General features: G+C 43.8%; 1 protein-coding gene across 1 annotated transcript; it reads right to left on the reverse strand.

Annotated features, from left to right (window-relative positions):
- Positions 1-6,247: 6,247 nt before the first annotated feature.
- LOC103629212 (E3 UFM1-protein ligase 1 homolog) lies at positions 6,248-15,992 on the reverse strand. Its single transcript, XM_008650387.4, has 20 exons — positions 15,474-15,992; positions 14,340-14,651; positions 13,703-13,969; positions 13,576-13,623; positions 13,185-13,250; positions 13,001-13,104; positions 12,500-12,593; positions 12,375-12,431; positions 11,813-12,254; positions 11,570-11,724; positions 11,230-11,295; positions 11,056-11,124; positions 10,720-10,806; positions 10,524-10,589; positions 9,530-9,576; positions 9,389-9,452; positions 7,897-7,974; positions 7,736-7,798; positions 7,084-7,176; positions 6,248-6,670 (listed from the first exon to the last, which is right to left on the reverse strand). The coding sequence occupies exons 1-20, from the start codon at positions 15,645-15,647 to the stop codon at positions 6,566-6,568; spliced, it is 2,457 nt and encodes an 818-aa protein (XP_008648609.1). The 5' UTR covers positions 15,648-15,992; the 3' UTR covers positions 6,248-6,565.
- Positions 15,993-19,587: the final 3,595 nt, after the last annotated feature.

The raw sequence follows: 19,587 nt of genomic DNA on the forward strand, positions 1-19,587 counted from the left end.
TTTTCTCCTTCTCCTCTGCCTCGAGCTCATGCTCGGCCAGCAACTTATCCCGCCTTTCAAACATTTCCTCCCTGAAGGCGAGATCCTTCTCCCGCCAGGCGAGATCTGCCTCCCGCCTATCCAGGGACGCATCCTTCTCCTTGAGGTTCTCCTCGGTCAGGGCAATGTTGCTGGCCTTGTCCTCCCGCTCCCATTTTTTGATCCTCTCCACAGCCACGGTCTGCTGGATCCGCTGCTCTTCTAGGATTTCGTTCATGGCACTCAGCTTGGCCTGGAGCTCTGTGAAGACCTCCTCCCTCTGGTTCAAGGCCTCCTCCCTCTTGGCCAACCTCTTCTCCTTCCGGCTCGCCACCAGCTCCCGGGCGTACACCTTCTGGAGGTCCTTTTTGTAATCCTTGCGGTCCCGCTCAAGCTCGGACTGCTCGGAGGCGAACTGGCGAGACGCCGCCTTGGTGCGCTCCTCCAGCTGGGTGTGCCAGTCGCTGAGGCGTTGGTGCTTGGCCTCAAGCACCTCCCACTCCCGCAGGATCGCTGCCTCAGTCTCATGAAGAGCCTGATGGGCACGAGACAGCACCCGGGGGAGGGGAACTGGAGCTGCTTCTAGCTCGGCGCCGGACCGGAGCCGCCGACCAAAAACCACCTTCGGCTCCTCCAGAGTGGGCGGCGGGATGGAGCTGGACCCCCCCCCCCCCGCATCACCCTCGATGGCGGGGGTGGGCGAAGTTGGGACCTCCTCCGCTGTTGCTGATGGTGTACTCGACGGCAACGCCGTCGTTGAGGCTGCGGTAGCCGTCGGCGTAGTTGCAGCAGCCGGGGGCAGACCACCGGCACCACTTCCAGCAGACGCCTGCTGCTGGAAGCCAGACCCACCGGGCATGGTATCTGACGGAGGAGGCGCGGCCTTGGGAGCAGAGGGAGAGGAAGCCCTGACAAGCAAAGGATGGGTTAAGACCCGTCGACATGATAAATAGACTAATGGAAAAAAGGGGTTACACTCACTTGGGGCCCTAGACTTTCCAGCGACCCTGGAAGCAGGGTGACCGCTGCTGCTGCTGTCATTGCCGCTGCTGCTGGTGCCCCTAGGGGAGGTTACCCCCAGGTGGTGGTGGCGGCGGCGGACCTGACGGTGGTGGTGGTTGTGGTGGCGGCGGACCCGATGGTGGTGATGGCGGAGGACTGACGCGCCTCTACGCGCCCTAGGCCTAGGAGCCGGCCTCCTCGGCCCCACCAGCAGTCCTCTGACGCTTCTGGTGGGGTCCAAAATAAATGACCCGTCGGCGCGGCGCAGCCGGCGTCGCCTCTCTTCCTCCCACCCCCCCCGGTGCCACCTGGGCGGAGGAACTGCCTAAAGCCCCTTTGCCCTTGTCCAAGGGGCGGGCGGCCACGGCGGCGGCGCTGGGAGCCACGCCGGCAGACTGGGGGCCTCCAGTCGGCGCATCGGAGATCCGGATCCCACGGTGGGGGTCCCGGCCGCCGGTATGACGAACCGCCACGCCGCTCTCGTCGAAGGTTGGCAGCGTGGCCAAGATCGCCGTCCTCAACCCTGGGTCGTCGCAGAGCACAGGGATGCCCTGGGGGAGGATTAGGGACTCAGGAACGAAGGACTCACCAGTAATCCCCTTCACCAGAAGTTCCAGCTCCTCTCAGGACAGGTCGGTGCCCGGCCCGCTGGATCCAGCCGATGTCGTTTGGGCCGGTGAACCAGCAACACAGGCGCGCCCTCCTCTGCAGCGGCGCGATCCGGCGCTTCAGGAAGTCACCGACCACATGCATGGAGGTTAGACCACCGGTTGCCAAGGTCTTGATTCTGTCCAGCACGGGCAGGAACTCCGGCGCCAGGGATGGCTTGGCCCTCCATTGCTTTCGGTCGAGTGCTGGCCCGTCGCTCGGCAGGACGAGGCGGTCGTTGGCCTCGGCGCTGGCGATCACCCAGTCGCCGCGCTAGCTTTCCCACCTTGCGCCGCCAAGGGTGGGGATGTAGGCCACGGCTGAGTCTGACCTTGTCTGGAAGTAGTAGGCGCCGAGGTGGTCCTTAGCCTTCCCAGACTTCACCAACACGAAGAAATGGCGGAAGAGGGAGGTGCAGGGGGCCACCCCACCGAACATCTCGCAGAGGTGGATGAAGATGTCTGCCTGGAGGATGGAGTGGGGCGTGAGGTGCTGAAGCTAGAGCCCGAGCTCCTCCAACAACAGCAAGAAGAAAGGCGAGATCGGCAGCGCCAACCCGCAGGAGAGGTAGGAGACGAACAACACGAACTCCCCGGCGGCGAGATCACCGAGGGGAGTGGCGCTGGCGCGGATCCTTCCGGTGTGCACCGGCGCACTCCATCCGAGCAGGTGGCACACCAGGTTGAGCGCCCCCTCAGACTGGAAGCACTCGGGATAGCCAAGCGAAGTCATGGCGGCGGCGGCGACGCGGGTGTAGAGCAGGAGAGCGCGGATGCAAAGGGGCACAGAGAGCTCGAAGGCGAAAGGACACAGCGATTGGGAGAGAATGCGAAAGCGTAACTGCTGCACGCGGGGTGAATCCCTTTTTTAAGGTGGACTCTCCCGCTCACACCCCGAGACGCTACAGGAAATCCCGTCCGACGCACACCTGACGCCCAGGCGGCCCAGTCTCTGACACGGGGGCCTGGGCCCACAAGTCATACAGCTGGAGTGCTAGTCTCTGAGTGCGGAAAAAGTGAACTGCTGCACACGCTCGAAGAACGAACCGCCGCCCGCGGTAGCGCGCCTCTTCGTCTCCGCCGCAAGAAACAACAGCCCAGTCTATGACACGGGGGCCCAGGCCCATGAGTCATACTCCTTGGGTGTCGAATCCCGGGTGCGAAAAGAGCGAACCGCCGCTCGCGCAGGTACTACGCCTCCTCGAGGCCGCGGTAGAAGACAGAAGGTAATTTTTTAAACCAATGCAGCGGTACCGAGGCACCCCACGCGCGGCCCGATGAAACCTCCAGGCGTGGGGACCGCGGGTCAGTCAGCCGCGGAGACAAATATGGCAGTTGGCGTGACCGAAGGCGGATTGACGAGTAGTACGTCAGCAGACGCACGGAAGCGGCGCGCCAATCACCAATCAGGCTATTGGCCCCACCTGCAGGCTCGCATCCTCCCCTGAGGTGGGCCCGGGGGCCACTGTCAGTACCCTAAAACAGGGGTACCTCTTACTACCGTATGAAGGCGCAGTACCCAGGCGGTTATCTTTAGTCGCGTGGTAAAGGAGTTGTGCGTGGGACCAGACCATGGCTCGTCCCAGCCTCGGGCGACTACTCTGGGCCAGCGACAGCACCCGACCCCTCCACGTGGACGGTTCCGGGGCCGCCACGTGGCTAGAGAAGATGATATACTCCAAGGTATCAACACTGAGTCTGGACCCCCATGGGAAAGTGTCGGACCCCTGTATAGACAGACCGGGCCTCCGGGTAAGGTCTAGGACCCCCACGGGCGCAAACTGGACCCCTAGGATGGGGTCCGGACCCCTCTATGTGGGATCCGGGCCGCTCACAGCAGGGTCCCGAGATTCTGGGACAGAGAATACCCAGGCCTTAATCGAGGCCAGACGGGGGTCCGGAGCCGACACGTGTCCGGACCTTATCGTTTACGCTTCTGCTCCCCGCCCAGGTGGAGACCCGATGCTGTCGCGTGGCCTACTGCACGTGACGTAAGCCAACGGGCGGAGCCTAACGTAAGGCCTCGGGACTGCGCGGCCTCTGCATTTATTGCGGATAAGGCGTGTCGCCTGTCCATTCCACTGGCAGGCGATGTGCTGCCTCCGCATTTAATGAGCCCTGTCCATTCCGCTGGCAGGCGATGTGCCGCCTCCACATTTATTGAGCCATGTCCATTCCACTGTCAGGTGAGGTGCCACCTCGGCATTTAATGAGCCCTGTCCATTCCGCTGGCAGGCGGCGAGCAGTCCATTCCGCAGGAGGCATGCCTGTCCATTCCATTGGCAGACAGCACATCCATACTACTGCACGCACTATGCTCATCATTACTCGTGCGTTACCAAGGAAGCAGCCACCGCATATCAATACTGCGTGGACTGCGGACATCAGGGCACCAGGAGATTGCATAGGCGTTAGTTACTCCTATAATATATTCCTTCTGTTATGTTCCTGGGCCCACATGTCGGGGCTCAGCATCCTTGTATGTGCCTCCCTTGAGCTATAAAAGGGAAGGCACACAACGTTACAAGGCAGGTTCACTCAGACTCTCAGACTCACAAGTTCATACAAGCTCTTAGGCTCACAGACTCAATACAACACAGCGGCCTGAACCACTCTAAATCCTCGTGTTCACTCGTGTTCATCGATCTCCCAATAGACAGGCGAAACGCTTAGGCCCCTCCTCATCTTAGGATTTAGGACGGGTGCGTTCCGCCACCCGGCCGGAGAATTTCCTCTCCGACAGGCGCGGACCATCCGACCGTTGAAAAACTAGAAAAACCCGAAGGTGACGGGTTCGCTAAAATGCTTTTTTAGCGTCCTCGCGGACCATCCGGGGTGCACGGCCGGACCGTCCGCGACTACTCTGTCTGACAATCTGACGACGCATTAAATGCACTTGTAGTCGTTGATATAGCCGTTACTGCTGACCGTTGTAATTTCAATCGTTGATGTGCAGGGGCGGACCGTCTGGACCAGGGGCGTGGACCGTCCGCGGTCGGCATAAAAGGAGCAATGGCTAGGAAGTGATTGGTGGCTATAAATACAACCACAACCACCTACATTCATTATACTCAAGCATTTCATTCACTCACATTCAATATAAGAGCAAATACTCCATCTCAAGACACATTCAAAGCTTCCAAACATCTCCAAGTCCCACAATTGTGACTAGTGATCATTAGTGTTTAGTGACTTGAGAGAGTGTAATCTTCCTTTCCCCTCTCTCTAATGTTCTCTTGCTCATAATCTCTTAAGTTAGCTCCCAAGGTCATCCGCATTGATTGAGCAACTCATAGCAAGAAAAACTCTCTTTCGCACTCCGATTTCGTTATTACTTATTTCTAATCCTAACCCCGGGTGAAGTTCGTGTTCAAAGTTTATAATTTACAAGTTTCGCCTATTCACCCCTCCTCTAAGCGACTTTTAGAAAGGATGAAAACATATACTTATTTGGACTATTTTTCTATGATCGCAAATAAATAGGATATATGTAAATTTATATTCAGCATTGGTAAACCTTAAATTTATAATATATTTTTTATAATATATTTTTAATGATAGATATAAAATTCAGAAGTTTTTCACTTTTTGTTAAGGGAGCAAATAATGCATAAAACAATTTATGTAAAATTTTATTCTTATTTGTAATAATACATTTGGTAACATAAGAAAATATCAACATTAAATTTCACACACACATATAGGGCAGATCTATTCATCACTTAAGGTGATGGATCAGTGGTTGCCATGCCATGGCAGCAACACATATACCGCGCGCCCCTGCCCACATTCCACCACGCGCCCGCCCACGAGCCGAGCCACCTCACCCAGCACATACCCGCTCACAAAACCAAGTCGTTGTACCTGCGTGTGCCCCCCCCCCCCCCCCCCCACGAGCCAAGCCGAGATATAATAACTTATTGAGTATGAATGACTTAACGCGCTCAAATGACTTAATGTTTTCTATACGATGGATGACTTAATGGTATCTAAATACTTGAAATGACTTCATTTTGTCTAGAATGATTAAACTAAAAATAAGGAATATCTAAAAAAATATGAAATGCTAGAATGACATAATGTTGCCTATAATGACTAAACCAAAACAGAAAATATCTAGAAAAATATGAAAAACGACCGGAAAACAAGAATTACTTAATATTTCTTGAAATGGCTTAATATTTTCTGGAACGACTAAACCAATAACATAAAAATTGTATGAGAAAGCCCAGAAAAAACTAGAATGACTAAATATTTTCTGGAATGACTGAACCAATAACATAAAAAATGTCTGAGACCCACAGAAAATAGCTAAAAACAATAAATAATTTAATGTTTTCTAAAAATAACTTAATGTTGATTGGAATGACTTAATATAACTAGAAAATGAGTCGTGGGGGGAGGGCAGAGCTGTGCATAGGTGTGAGCCACGCAGGGCGAAGCCGTGGCGGGCGTGAATCATGGCACGGCGCGAGCCATGCAGGGCAAAAGCGCTCGAGGCCGAAGCCGCACAAGGGCGCGAGCCGCACGGGAGGGGGCGTGCGGTCAGACAGGCGGGCACGCGTTGGATCATCACCCTAGGTAATGAATAGAGTATATATATATATATTATCCTAACAATTCAGATATCTACTTTCATCCCTGATTCCCTGTTAACATCCACTATGCTCTTCATTACACCATAGTATAATTTTGTTGTTATCAGTAGAAACCTAGTGCAGGAATGTAAACGGGAGTATAAACTAGTCAGATTCTTACAATCAGTAAACCTGTTTCCTGCTATCTTTTGCTTTCAAACGGTGCAAATTGCAAAAACAGAGCAAAAAAAAACTTTTAAGCTGAGTGTTGCTTTGTATATGTACGCCGAAATGGTCCGGTATGCACAAGAATGTTGTTGATCACTCTTTGTTTGTGCCGAGGACCAGGGATTTCAGTTCTGGCATCAGCCTTTCTTCCAGATCCTCCTTCCTTTCTCGCATTCGGTCTGATGTGCAATCTTCTTCCTACAGGACAAATACACGGTACATGTTCATGGTTTCACTGTGTTCCCATCTAGAAGATTGTACATTGTTCCAACATCATGTTCATGCATGAATATTGAATAAAAGTGCAGAGTAACGTACGTTGGCAGTCAGTTAAAATATATAGTTGTGCTAAATTGCTAGAGGATCACTTCTGTATGCGCAAGTTATGATGCTTAGGCGTATGTGTCCTCATAATAGTAAAAGTTAAGCTAATGAATATATACCAGCTACAGAATGGCTTTCCAAATAGATTCGAACTGGCGATCTATAAAGTTTTCAACATTATGCACTACAAGTTTTAAGCCAGAATCAATTACCTATTGCAAAAAAAAACAATATTTTTCCTCCAATGCAAGTAGATACAAGTTTTATAGTTGTGTAAGTGGACTTACATCGTCAGTAGCAGCAGCTTGTAGTGCTAAAAGTTTCACAGTAGTGCTGTGATAATCAGTCAATACCTTGTAGGTTGCAGCTGGCAGCTTATCCTACGAAATGGCAAAGAGTGGTACAATCACACAGAAATTTTCTTTCGTCAAAATTTACTAGTATGAGAAATACAACATCACATAAGTTCAGACATCCAGAATCTATTAAAAAGCTTAACCAGCCGATCACTGCAAAGATGTACCGAGCATGGGGGTTTCGAACCTATTTCAATAGATTATGCGCACTGGTGATGATTCCACCCATTAAAATTATAAATAAAACTTGATAAGATAAGCTAGAGCACTTCCTAAAACCAGGCAGTTTCTAGCAAAAGGGCATGCATGTTCAATGACACATAACTGCACCAAACCTGCCCTTCATGTTATAGGCACCTGCTATGTTGAGACAACATAGGCGGAATAAAAAATAAGAAAGAAGTTTGTCATCATGATGTGTGGGAAAAAATTCTTCTGGAAGCCAAATGACGAATATGAAGGTCAATTTGTCAAGCAAATGGATCATGAACCTACCAACTTTAATTAATTACTATTATTTTAGAAGATGTTCTGCCAGAACTACAGAATATCTAACAAGAAATGGAAGAGTACTTGTAGTTACCTTCAGCAGTGTGATAACAGCACCAACAGCTCTTCCTGGTGCCTGAATAGCCTTATTATATGCCTACAAATTATTAAAAAAGAATGCAAATGAGATCAATAAAATAATATAGAATGACAATTCGAGAACCAAAAAGGATAAAATACATAATTCAAACAAACCTGCAGGAAAAGTAAAGCAACGACTTTTGGAAGAAAGGCAACAGGATCATTCTCTGATGAAACTTGTGCTGTCAAATCCTTCATTCACATATATTGAAGTGTCAAATAATTAGCAATAGACGGTTTAGGCATAAAAGCAATTAGCATGCCAGGGCGCCAGGCAAATAACAAATTCATTGTTCAGTACACTGTATACTATATTGGAAATTGAAATCAACTTTTTCCCACACACAATACCTTGAGCAGTCTAAACTCTAAACATCATCGTATCAATCTAATAACTTATGTAATATGATCATAAAAATTTTGACATGTGTTCTGGTACTTGTGTTTGCACTGCACCATTTCCAAGCTAAATACATAAGCAGCATTGTAGCACACGGAGTGACGGAGATACAAAAATATCACTGATATACTGATATGTAACAAATATCGTGAAAGGGTCTCTAGCGTAATAGTTAAGATTTTCGAGTACCGCCTCCAGGTCCTAGGTTCGATCCCCTCGGGGGCGAATTTCGGGCTTTGTTAAAAAAAATCCACTTGTTGTGCCCCGCCCGCTCCCGGGTTACGTCCTTATTAAGTTGCATGTACCAGTCAATCCAACCTAAAAACTTAAGCTGATAGGAGGAAGTGGTCAATTCGCTTATATTATATTCTAACACTCCTCATCACCTCGAGCCTCTCTTGGGTCTCAGACGTGGAATATGAGCGAGTAACAATTATTTTATTTTAATTGCGCTAACCAGGATTCGAACTCGTGACCTCTGGATCTGATACCATATTAAGTTGCATGCATCAACCAATTCAACCCAAAAGCTTAAACTGATAGGAGAAGGTGGTCAATTCACTTATATTATATTCTAACAGTCATGTGCGCCACCCTCCGACTGGGTCGTTGCAGAGCGGGCGGTGACGACCCGCTAGTGATGGGGGGCCAGGGTTCGGGTATTTTCTCGACCGGGACCATGTTTCGGTCTCTTCTTAATATAATCGGGGGGGGGGGGGGGGGGGGGGGGAGGCTTTCCCTCCCCGGCCAAGTTTTTTTTAAATGTAACAAATACCACCATATGACTGATAGGTATTTAGCAAACTATGATTCAGCCAAATACAAAAAAAAATCCAAACAAAGAGGGAACAAAAAAAAAGAACTACTCCCTCCGTTCTTTTTTATTTGTCGCGTTTTAGTTCAAAAATGAACTAACGGGTGACAAATATTCGAGAACGGAGGTAGTACAATATATCAGTTTCCAAAACCCTAAAAGAAAGGTCCCAGCTTTCCCAAAGTTTGCTTAACTTTCCATTTGAGCTTTTCATGATTAATTTTGAGTCATATGCCTATCTAATAAATTGGCATATCAAATAGGATGGATGTGATTTAGGGAATGATCTGGCTAAAATTTGGAAACCTGTTCTGGGACTGGTTACAAGGAACCAACCGGTTCAAACCAGTTCTATGAACCCTGTTGTGCAGTTCAGAAAGCAAACAACATACCTTGCGATAGGAATGCAGCATTGTCCTCTCTAACCTTTTATCAAGCTTCTTAAATGTCAAGCCACTGCTTCCAAAAAATATGAGTAAGCACTCTGATAACTACAAGAAATGTGAGTTACAGTCACAAACATTACACATTACCTTTCCTCCAGTATATCTCTTAAGGCATCCATAAATGAATCAAACCTCTGCCACAAATTATTAATAGAAGGTTAGAAAGGAATGTAAATTCCAGGTCATATTGGATGTTAAGCAACTTAATTATATATCGAGACAGAAATTTGTCATTACGGTTAGACAATAAAACCACAATGACAAGCTTGAAAATGTGTATATTTGATGAAGTAATAATATACGACTTTTTTAGGTATGCCAAACTTCTCATAAGCATGATCTCATAAAATCTAAACCACTGTCTGAAGCAACATTTTGAATTAGACAAGCTTTTCTTACATGATATACTAAGACCAAATTCAAAACTTTATGTATGCATACCTTTCCTGGATACTGTTTTCATATTCATTCTACCTGGTACTAGAAAATAGAATTGCTGATATCTTGGCATGACTTTTTAAAGGATATAGGCACAATACAAGCAAGAAGCAACTACAGATTCGCTAGTGTATTCGACAAAATCAGAATATGGCATCTTGACAGTATGGCACTGCGCCATGTGGTGGAGATGGTAGTTAATGCAAATGCGAGGGGTGAACTGGCACAAACATGATTGTGTTCATCTAGTTAGCATATAGAAGATAAAACCTAAAGGCTAGTATTATTCTTAAGAAAAAATTAGCTTAAGGGAGGGTCATGATCTTGTTTGGCCTCCTACGGTCCTACCATCGAAGAACACTCTAATAATTAAGAATCATCAGTGAACTTCCAAAGAGACAATTTTATTGCTCCAATAATATTCTCACGTTAATTGGTCAAATCCTATCCATACCACAACTTATAGGTGCTATCATGTAACTTCTAGCGCATCACATTGTAGCTGTTAAACATTACAGGTGTAAAATACTATCGTGTAACTTCTAGCGCATCGCATTGTAGCTGTTAAACATTACAGGTGTAAAAGAAATATAAAATTGATGACTCCAATATGCCAAATTTTACTTGATATTCAAAGTCATACCTTTCCCTCTAATGCTTCAATTAAAGCTTGAGCCTTCAATGACAATGCACTAGGAAGATCCTTGGCCTGAAGAATTATTTTTTGCATTCACACAGAGAGTAAGTCCATGAAGTTAAACCAAATGAAGTTATCGTTAAGGACTGATGCAGGGAACCTCACATGATACATGGCAGAATGAAAAATAGGCTAACTATACCAGAGAGCTTCGGTCAGCAGTGCTCAATTGGACATGATCTTCGCTATCCTCAACCTCCATTCCATTCTTCAATTTGTTGTCCTTATCCTATTGATGGTTCAGAGAAATAACTCTAAAGAACCTTTAAATGATTCAAAGTTGAAATAGAAGCTCAAAAGTAGTTGCACTTGTCAAGCTCATCAAACAATAGAACACCATAACAATAACAGAAGGCAGAGTAAAACAGCTAGAGCAGTATAAAGTGTGGAAGCAAAACCATAATATGCAAAAGAAACTATTCCTAAATTACTAACTTGCTGAAAAACATGTGTCCATGAGCAGGGGTATAAAGATTACCAATGTAATCAAAACTTTGTCAACTATTGGAGTGCCCATACTTCTTAGAAGATGCTTGTGTAGTATACCCTGCAACCACAAAAAAAAGGGAGAATCAAAATAACCATAAGTAAATGCTCACAACTCATTTGGGAAGCAAGCAATCTTGTGAGAATGATGCCTATAGCAGCTTACAGAAGTAGTAGGATCTTCCTCAAATACATCCAAAGCTTTTTCATAGAGTTGTATCTCCAGGACAGCCTGGTCAAAATAGACAAAAAAAACCATTAAGAAAACAAAAGATAAATAATATATGACGATAACATCAAAATGGTCACATGATTTAGGATCACAAAAAGGTGTAGAAATGCAGAAAGATGATTTGAATCAAACTAGAGCAGCAATGACATAAACCTGAGGCAATACATATACAGAAGAAGGTCAACAATCTCAACACAACCACCCAGGAAACTAAAAAAAACAGGGAGAATACAAAAAGAAACCAATGTATAAATGGGATGCATAAACTGATTACCTCATCTATCTGCTTCTGCAGATTATCGAGCAAGCGTCGCCTTCTTTCAGCATTTCCTGACAGCATGGTGTTCCGTTTCTTTGCCCATGAGTCAACAAGCATTGGCCTCAGGTGAGAAGACAACAATTTAAGGGGGGCATTTGAGTCATCAGAGCCTAATATTCATTTAAAGAATTAGTGAACTTCTAGAATCACTTCAACTCAAAAAGAAACAGTTGTCGAAATATTGATCTAATTCCTGACCTCCCAACTCTTCTAACTCTGGAGCAACAGCCAAAACCTTTTCTTCTATCAATTCATCAGGAAAGATATTTGCATTCTCCTCTATCATTTTCTCTGACGTTTTTTTACCACCATGTTTTATGTCACCAGATGCACCAGCATCCTTGTTTTTCCTGTGAGATTTCTTGCCCTTAACAGGAATGCTTTCTTCATTGTCATCATCCTTTTCAAGTGATCCACCTTTGGTAGACCCTGTCCCTTTCCCCCTTTTCTTCTTTGACCCTCTGTCTGATGAAGCACCGGTACTGCTAGTGCCATTACCACCAAGATCTTTTGTGTCCGAGTGCTGACCAGACCCTGTCTTGTGCTCACTACCCAGATTCGTATTCACAGGTCTTCCTTGACCAACACTAAGTCTAATACCAAACGAGTCCATATCTTTCTCAAGTCGGTCAAAAATACCCTGAAATTGTTCACAAAATAAGGGAGGTTGGATTAATTCGGAAGCTGTAATGTATAAAATACAAAGAGTAGACAGTTGCAAAAAAGGTTATCACAAGGCCATGAAGCATTGACGACTCACCTTAATAAACATGTTACTGAAGACACATGACTCTCCAAATACCACTGCTTTAGAAGACTGCAAAAGAAAGAAGAGTTGGTCATCATGAAAAAAAACTACAACTTGAACTACTTAAAAGCACCCACCTTGATAGCCTTCTGCAGAGATGGACAGATAGATAAAATTTTGGTTGCATCTGGTCCACTAATATATGATGGAAGAACTGAAAGAGAATCAATCCTGAAAGAAGAAAGAATAGCTTATGGAACCACAAAAGTAGTTGCCATGGCAGCAAAGCAGAGTCACTACAGTCAACTAGAAAACGCTGAAACAGAGATAATGATGCACTCGAAATTGTTGATACTGTCGTTTAAGTCCCAGCTGTTTCAGTGAATATAACTTAGTTAATTACTGAAAAGTACCAAAGTTTTACATAACTTATTATTACTTGATCAGTTTACATCATTTGCATCTCTACTATGATGCTATATCACAACCTGTTTGCAATAGTTCAACACCACGTGCATAGGGAGAGAATCAAAGAGAAACATAAAGGGGCGGGGGGCAAATGGGCAATACATGTCAAGTTAGGAGCAAATAGCAGCGGAAATCACAATTAAATATTAAGAGATGAAATTTAACAATACCAGTGTCCATTCTCAATTGCATCACCAACCGCAGTATCGAGCATATCAACCACAGAAGTATGAACAAAGACAGCATCCAATGCAATACCATCTGGATATCGGGCCTACAGGAAATAATTAGATAAACATTGTAAGAAAATAAAGATGACTGTAACAGGAAATTCATATTGGTACCCTCAAGTACCTCCAAGAACTGTTTAGGTTGAGGAATTGCAAGTTTCTGAAGCACGTCGTACCCAATGTAAGAGTTCTGTACACAAAAATGAACGAGTCAATACAAAAGGAAATAATGCATCACAACAACACAGAGTATTGAGATACAAATAAAGGTGGTTGTGTTAAATACTAGACACAAAGATGTTAAAAGTACTGGCAAGATGCAATGTGTAGGCAGGTGTGCATGTGTGCGTGGGTGTGCATGAAAATACCACACACGCTTGGATTTTAGGTATTGTCTAGATCCATTTATACTTTGCTCTGAAGTCTGATTTGCCATTAGACCAAAATACTATACTCTACTATTCCAATATATGCTGAAATGTAGGAACGAAAGCGTAAGTTACAAACATCTCAACCTGTGAGAAAAAAGCATCAACACTCTCCTTTTGGGCATGGGCGAAAACCTAACAGAGAATAAAAAGACGAGAAAGTTAAACACAATTTGGGAATTAAGAATATCAATTAAACAATTGCAGATCTTACAGCTGGTGTCCACTGTCCTCCTGCACGGACTGATCCCAGTACAGCACCTTCTTTTAGCAAACCATTGAAAATGGATTGGAAGAATGAACCTTCCACAGAAACTCCACTAGCACCATGCATCTCATGAAGCTGTTGTTGCAAGGAGTTCCAAACAGATGGCAGGTTTGTTGGCACTGTTATACCCCTTGCAGCACCACGAACCATAGCAGTAATCCGTGAGACATACGCTGGAGTGTATAGCTGTCCGCCTTCTAGCCTTCCTTTCACCTGGAAGGAGGGCAGTAATGATAGCAGAACAGCATGTAAAAGTTTTTGTGAATGACATATATGTAAAAATATTGGAAATAAAGTATTGCAACATGGAGATTTAAAGTTAGAAAATGTGAAACTCAACTAAACATTCTGATCCTAAGCACCAGATTTGCCAATGGACCATGATCTAAAGCACCACACATACCAAGAGACTAACACATACAACACTGCCTAAAACCACTTTATGGTTCTTCTAAGAGCTGACTCATATGAATCAGCTAATTCATAATGCTTGAAATGACAGGTTGCATCAAGATTACTGAATTCAAACTACAGAACAAAGGGAAATGAGCTACCACTACAAGAAAAGCCATGAGAAGCATACAATAGTTCCAAGCCGCGGCTCGAGGATACTGATGACAAGCTCGGATCCAATATGTAACTGAGCAGCAATCTCTGCCAAGGCAATCTGACTGCGCTCCTGAAGCTTCTCATTTATCTCTTCCGTCACGGTGTCCCAGTAAGATTGTGACATGATCTCGCCATTTATCAGCATTAGAGTGGGATCATCGGAGACGACCTTCTGTGACTGCCTCTCAACATGGTAAAGGTCCACCCCCAGGGTATCTGATAAGTCAACTAGAGATGCACGGCCTCTCTTCTTGATCTCCATCTTAATCTCATGCTTCAAATGGTCCTGCAACACCATAGTTGACCATGGATCAGCTAGAAAACCATGAATTCTCAACTGAGCAAGTGTTCAGAACAGAGCTGAACACCAAAAAAGGTCATCCGGTCATCCCATATCATAGGAATTCTAGATGAAATGACGCAATAACTCTTAACCTGCTAGGGACATAAAAATGTGCAACTGCCATTGTATCTCTAGTATTGAGGTGGCCATTTTAGCAAATCTCTCGAGAAAGGAGATAAGAGTATTCGTTACAAACACCAGAACCCATCCAGAGGTTTGCTCTTAAGATATTACTAAGGCATAGTCCAGAGTCCATTAAATAAAAAACATGTTCCATAAAATTCCCTGCTTCCGAAATGAATAATGACATCCCACTACGCAGTATCCTTTTGAGTTAGGGAAATTTGGATCCATACCATTAAAAGATCACCAATTTGGATCCATACCATTACTATCTCACTTACATGTGGGTCCACATGAGTCAATGACATGTGGGGTCCATGGTATATATCTAAAGTTTAGATCTTTTAATGGTATAGATCCAATTGTTCCTTTGAGTTATTAACCCCGACGTCCTAAAAACCCTTCCTAAATGTTGGTTTAGTTCAGCAGCTACTATAATAAAGGCTGACGCATATGTGTAAAGAAAATTCAGGCCAGATCGTTGACACAGTTTATCTCTAAATGCAGTAACATACGCTTAGGGGCTGCTGCAGTGGTAAATCCAACCAAACGAGAGAAAGAAGGGGCGGGGCGATGGTGTTGATGGGATCGGGGCAGCAAAGTAGAGGGGACGGATAGAGAGAGGGAGGCCAGAGGGCGTACGGATGTGATGTACTCCTTGCCGGAGACGGTGTGGAGGAGGTCGAAGTCGATGATGCCTCGCTCCTGCAGCTTCCGCACCAACTCCACCACGTTCCGCTCCGACAGGCGCACGCTGGACCTCGCGCTCTGCGCCGCCTCTAGCTGCCGCTGCAGCTCCAGAAGCTCCGCGTCCATGGGCGCGGCCCTCCACCCTCCTTCCTCTCTCTCTCTCTCTCTCTCTCTCTAGACTCGCCGGAGACGCGGAGGACGCGACGACGACGGCGACGGAGAGATGGAACTGCGGGGGAGAAGTTTTCACTGGCAGGTGGGGCCCTGCGGGTGCCGGCGGCGTGCGAAGGAATAGTTGAGACGGAAGGGGATCTGGCCTCTGGGTCTGGGGGCTGGAGCTGCAGCGGAGGGCCGACAGGTGAGCCCAGTGCATAAAAATCAGGCCCATAATAAGCTTCAGATTTTGGGGACGTTTAGTACCGTACGCGCGCCTTGGCGCGCTCTGTCGTGGCGCCGTGCCTCTCAGGATTTCATCTCAGACTAGGTAAATGCTCGTGCTTTGTTACGGAATGAACATATTCTGATAAGATGCATTGAAGTTCAAAAATATTAATTATCATTTTATGTTCTTGTTAACATCTTTTAATTTTTTTTAAAAAAAATACATACCTTAAAAGCATTACACATAGAATAAACCCATCATGTGCAGTAAAATTTAATATTTATTAGCCATTCAAGTAATCTGCTATAGACATACTATTCAAATGTATAATTTTTGTTATATATCTAAAAATATTGGAACGACTTATAATTTAAAAAGAAGAGAATGAGTTATAATTTGAAAAGAAAGAGTACAATGTCTAATATTGTTGCCACACAAATATTGTATTCATGACATCCTTACTTTCTCGCTCTCATGAGTCCTGGATTAGTAGGTTTACAGAACAAGCCTCTCTCTATGTTCAGTGTGAAGTATAGAATGAAGCGAAGAAAACTAACTACATAACACGCCCTATAAGAGCCTTGTTTATAACTGTAGCTTAGAATTTATTGTCATAAGCCCGCCCTCAGTTTTAATTGTGGCTTAGAAATCAAGGCATGCAGATGTATTTGGCTTCTAAACCTCATTTATACGAAACATGCACATCACCTCAATAGTTTTCTGCTGCTTGTATCAAGTGGACAATATTGGTTACCTATAAGAGCCTTGTTTTAGAACATATATGACACAAATGGTGATGACTGGAAGTGAACTCAGAAAAGAATAAGTCACAAAAATATTTTCTTTGAAGGAATTACTTCACCATGTGCTTACACAACAGACATTTTTTCAACTGTTGAATTCACATTTTTTTGTGTGTAGTGGACTTCAACCTTTGTCAACATGAACTGAGTGCCACGATTCAAACATGAGTTGTGAATTCATATAAAAAACTTATATCCTTCTACAGTTGTAAACAGTGGCAACTGAATGAATTAACCAGATATTTGTACCCCACCAAGTGCATGCTTATCAACCTAGAAGACCAAATCAAGGTATCAACTGAGATGCCTTTGCCATAAACAATCTGTTCCAGTATTGAAGATTCCAAGAGGTAGTAAAAAAATATTATGTTGACAGGTTTGCTGGTGCAGTAGCTGCCTAATAGGGAGTTAACTAAGTAAAAGGAAATGAGCCACAAAACAAGCAATAATCACCTGCATCTTCATGCCATCTTCAGCAAACCACAAGTAATCATAGACTCGTGGGATATGAAGTTAGAAGGCATTCGAGTTTGGATCTTCAATCCATCAAGCAAACATATTCAATACCTCCACAAGGTTCCTTGCAGTAATCAGTCAAACAACATTAAAAAATAAAACAGTGTACACTTATAATAAAAGTTTCTCAAGTTATGAGCATAAAATTCAACAAAACTGGCAAATGAGAGTCAGAAACACACTATACTCAAGAGTCAAGACAAAGGAATCCATCCCAGACATCAAGGCACTAACAGAAGGATATTTTTTGTTAATGTAAATTGTTGGAGCAAAAAGAGAAAAGCATTTCCATAGTTTGAACATATCATTCAACTAATGTCTTGTTTGGCATAAACCTATACTGTTACAAAGGATTGTGGATTGCATAACTGGATACAGTTAGCAAAATCACAAGTGCTTGTAGCATAAAATGCATTTACCATGAATACATGATACATATCACATGACAATCATAGTGAATGAGGTGGAAGAAGTGACACATCACATAACCCACGGTGAATATTGTAATATTTAACAAAAATATATGGTGGACTCGTAAAAAAATTTAGTCAGACAATTCAGGAGAGTAGCGCGTTAATGCCATAGTAAGCTAAGACAACACAAGCTGGAAGTTAAATGAAGCACTGAAATCTCAAACAAGACATTAGTTGATGGCGATGAGTGTTGGGCACTTGAATAGAAACCTAAGGCATTTATTCCTCTCAGTTGCTAAAAATCATCCGGCCAACACCCACCTGAATATAAAAGTTACAGAATCAGTTATTAACTTCTTTCATACTTTTTCAGAAAACAATAACTGACAGACAACCAGCAAAGAAAAAAAATATAGCTTGTACAAAAACCTAAGGCATTTATTCCTCCCAGTTGCTGGAAAATCATTAGGCCAACACCCACTTGAATATCAAAGTTACAGAATTAGTTATGGACTTCTTTCATACTTTTTATAAAAAAATAACTGATAGACTGGCACCATTAATCTCAGAATTTTGTTAGCTAACAAGAAAACAATAAGGTAGTTTTAAGAAAATAAATTAAATGGATAAAATTCTTACCGTGACTGCACATATATTTTTGCTCTGAAATAAATCTTGAATCCTGGCCTTAGTCAATCAACAAACCTATTCTATATAATCCTAGATAGAATGTTTAGTTTGAATATCTTATGATCTACATTGTTTGATAAATGGAAGCTATGTTCAGAATAAATTACTTTGATCTCAGTAGCCTCTTCAGAAACATCAGAACATCCCCCCCCCCAAACTTTTGTAATGATGAAGCATGGAAATTCTCTCTCTCTCATTATGTTGGCCTGCCATATTACCAAACTAAGGTTCAGAAGGAAGTGTACAATTAGAAGTCACAATTTCAGTCAAGGTTTTCTGTCCACAAAATAGATTATATTTCATCTTTTTCATCACTATTATTTTGATATAGATCACCATGTGTGGAAATGAGAAATAAGTCATAAATGTAACATAATGCTTGTTGTAAGGTAAAATCAAGGAGTGCAGAATGTGTAATGCATGTATCCTATGAAACAAAACAATTTAGAATAATCATCTATCATAACAATATATCCAGGCAAACTCGATCCTATGAAGATATACCCTATAACTTGGTACATTTTTCTTCTTGAAGAAGACTCTGGATCATTTACATCGCTATGCATCCTTTCTCAAAAGGAAAGAACCTTCATGACGATATTCAAGGTCTATGCTTAGTTGTTTACCTCATTGATGAAACACCATTCACTGATAGATGTGTGCCTCCATAGAGACTGTGTTGCTTCAGAAGAAAGTACCATTTGAAATCATAAAGAATAACAACCTATAAAGAACCACATGAGTTAAAAAGACGAAAATGTCCTAATATATACAAGACAAAATTTATAAAATGAATGCTGATCACGTAGTTACCTCAAGATTGTTGCTAGACGGATCAGCTATTGGAGTTATCTTCATACCACCACCAAAGTACTTGGCAGACATTGGATCATTTAGTTCGTTGTGTATCCTTTCTCAAAAAGAAAGGACCTTCACGATGATATCCAAGGTTTATGCTTAGTTGTTTACCTCATTGAACACCATTCACTTATAGATGTGTGCTTCCATAGAGCCTGTGTAGCTTTAGAAGAAAGTCATACTATTTGAAGCATTGAAGAATAACAACCTATAAAAACCACATGAGTTGAAAAAGATGACAATGTCCTAATATATACCAGAAAGCAACCATCTTAACAGATGTATGCAAGCAACCATCTCAACAGACATCCTGTAAAAGACAAGATCAGGAATGATCGAATATAAACATTAAAGTGTAATTGCGAAGAATGTGGGGCAGCCACGAAAGACTTGAAGGTTCACTG

This window comes from Zea mays, chromosome 6 (genome assembly GCF_902167145.1).
Source record: "Zea mays cultivar B73 chromosome 6, Zm-B73-REFERENCE-NAM-5.0, whole genome shotgun sequence".
NCBI lineage: Eukaryota > Viridiplantae > Streptophyta > Magnoliopsida > Poales > Poaceae > Zea > Zea mays.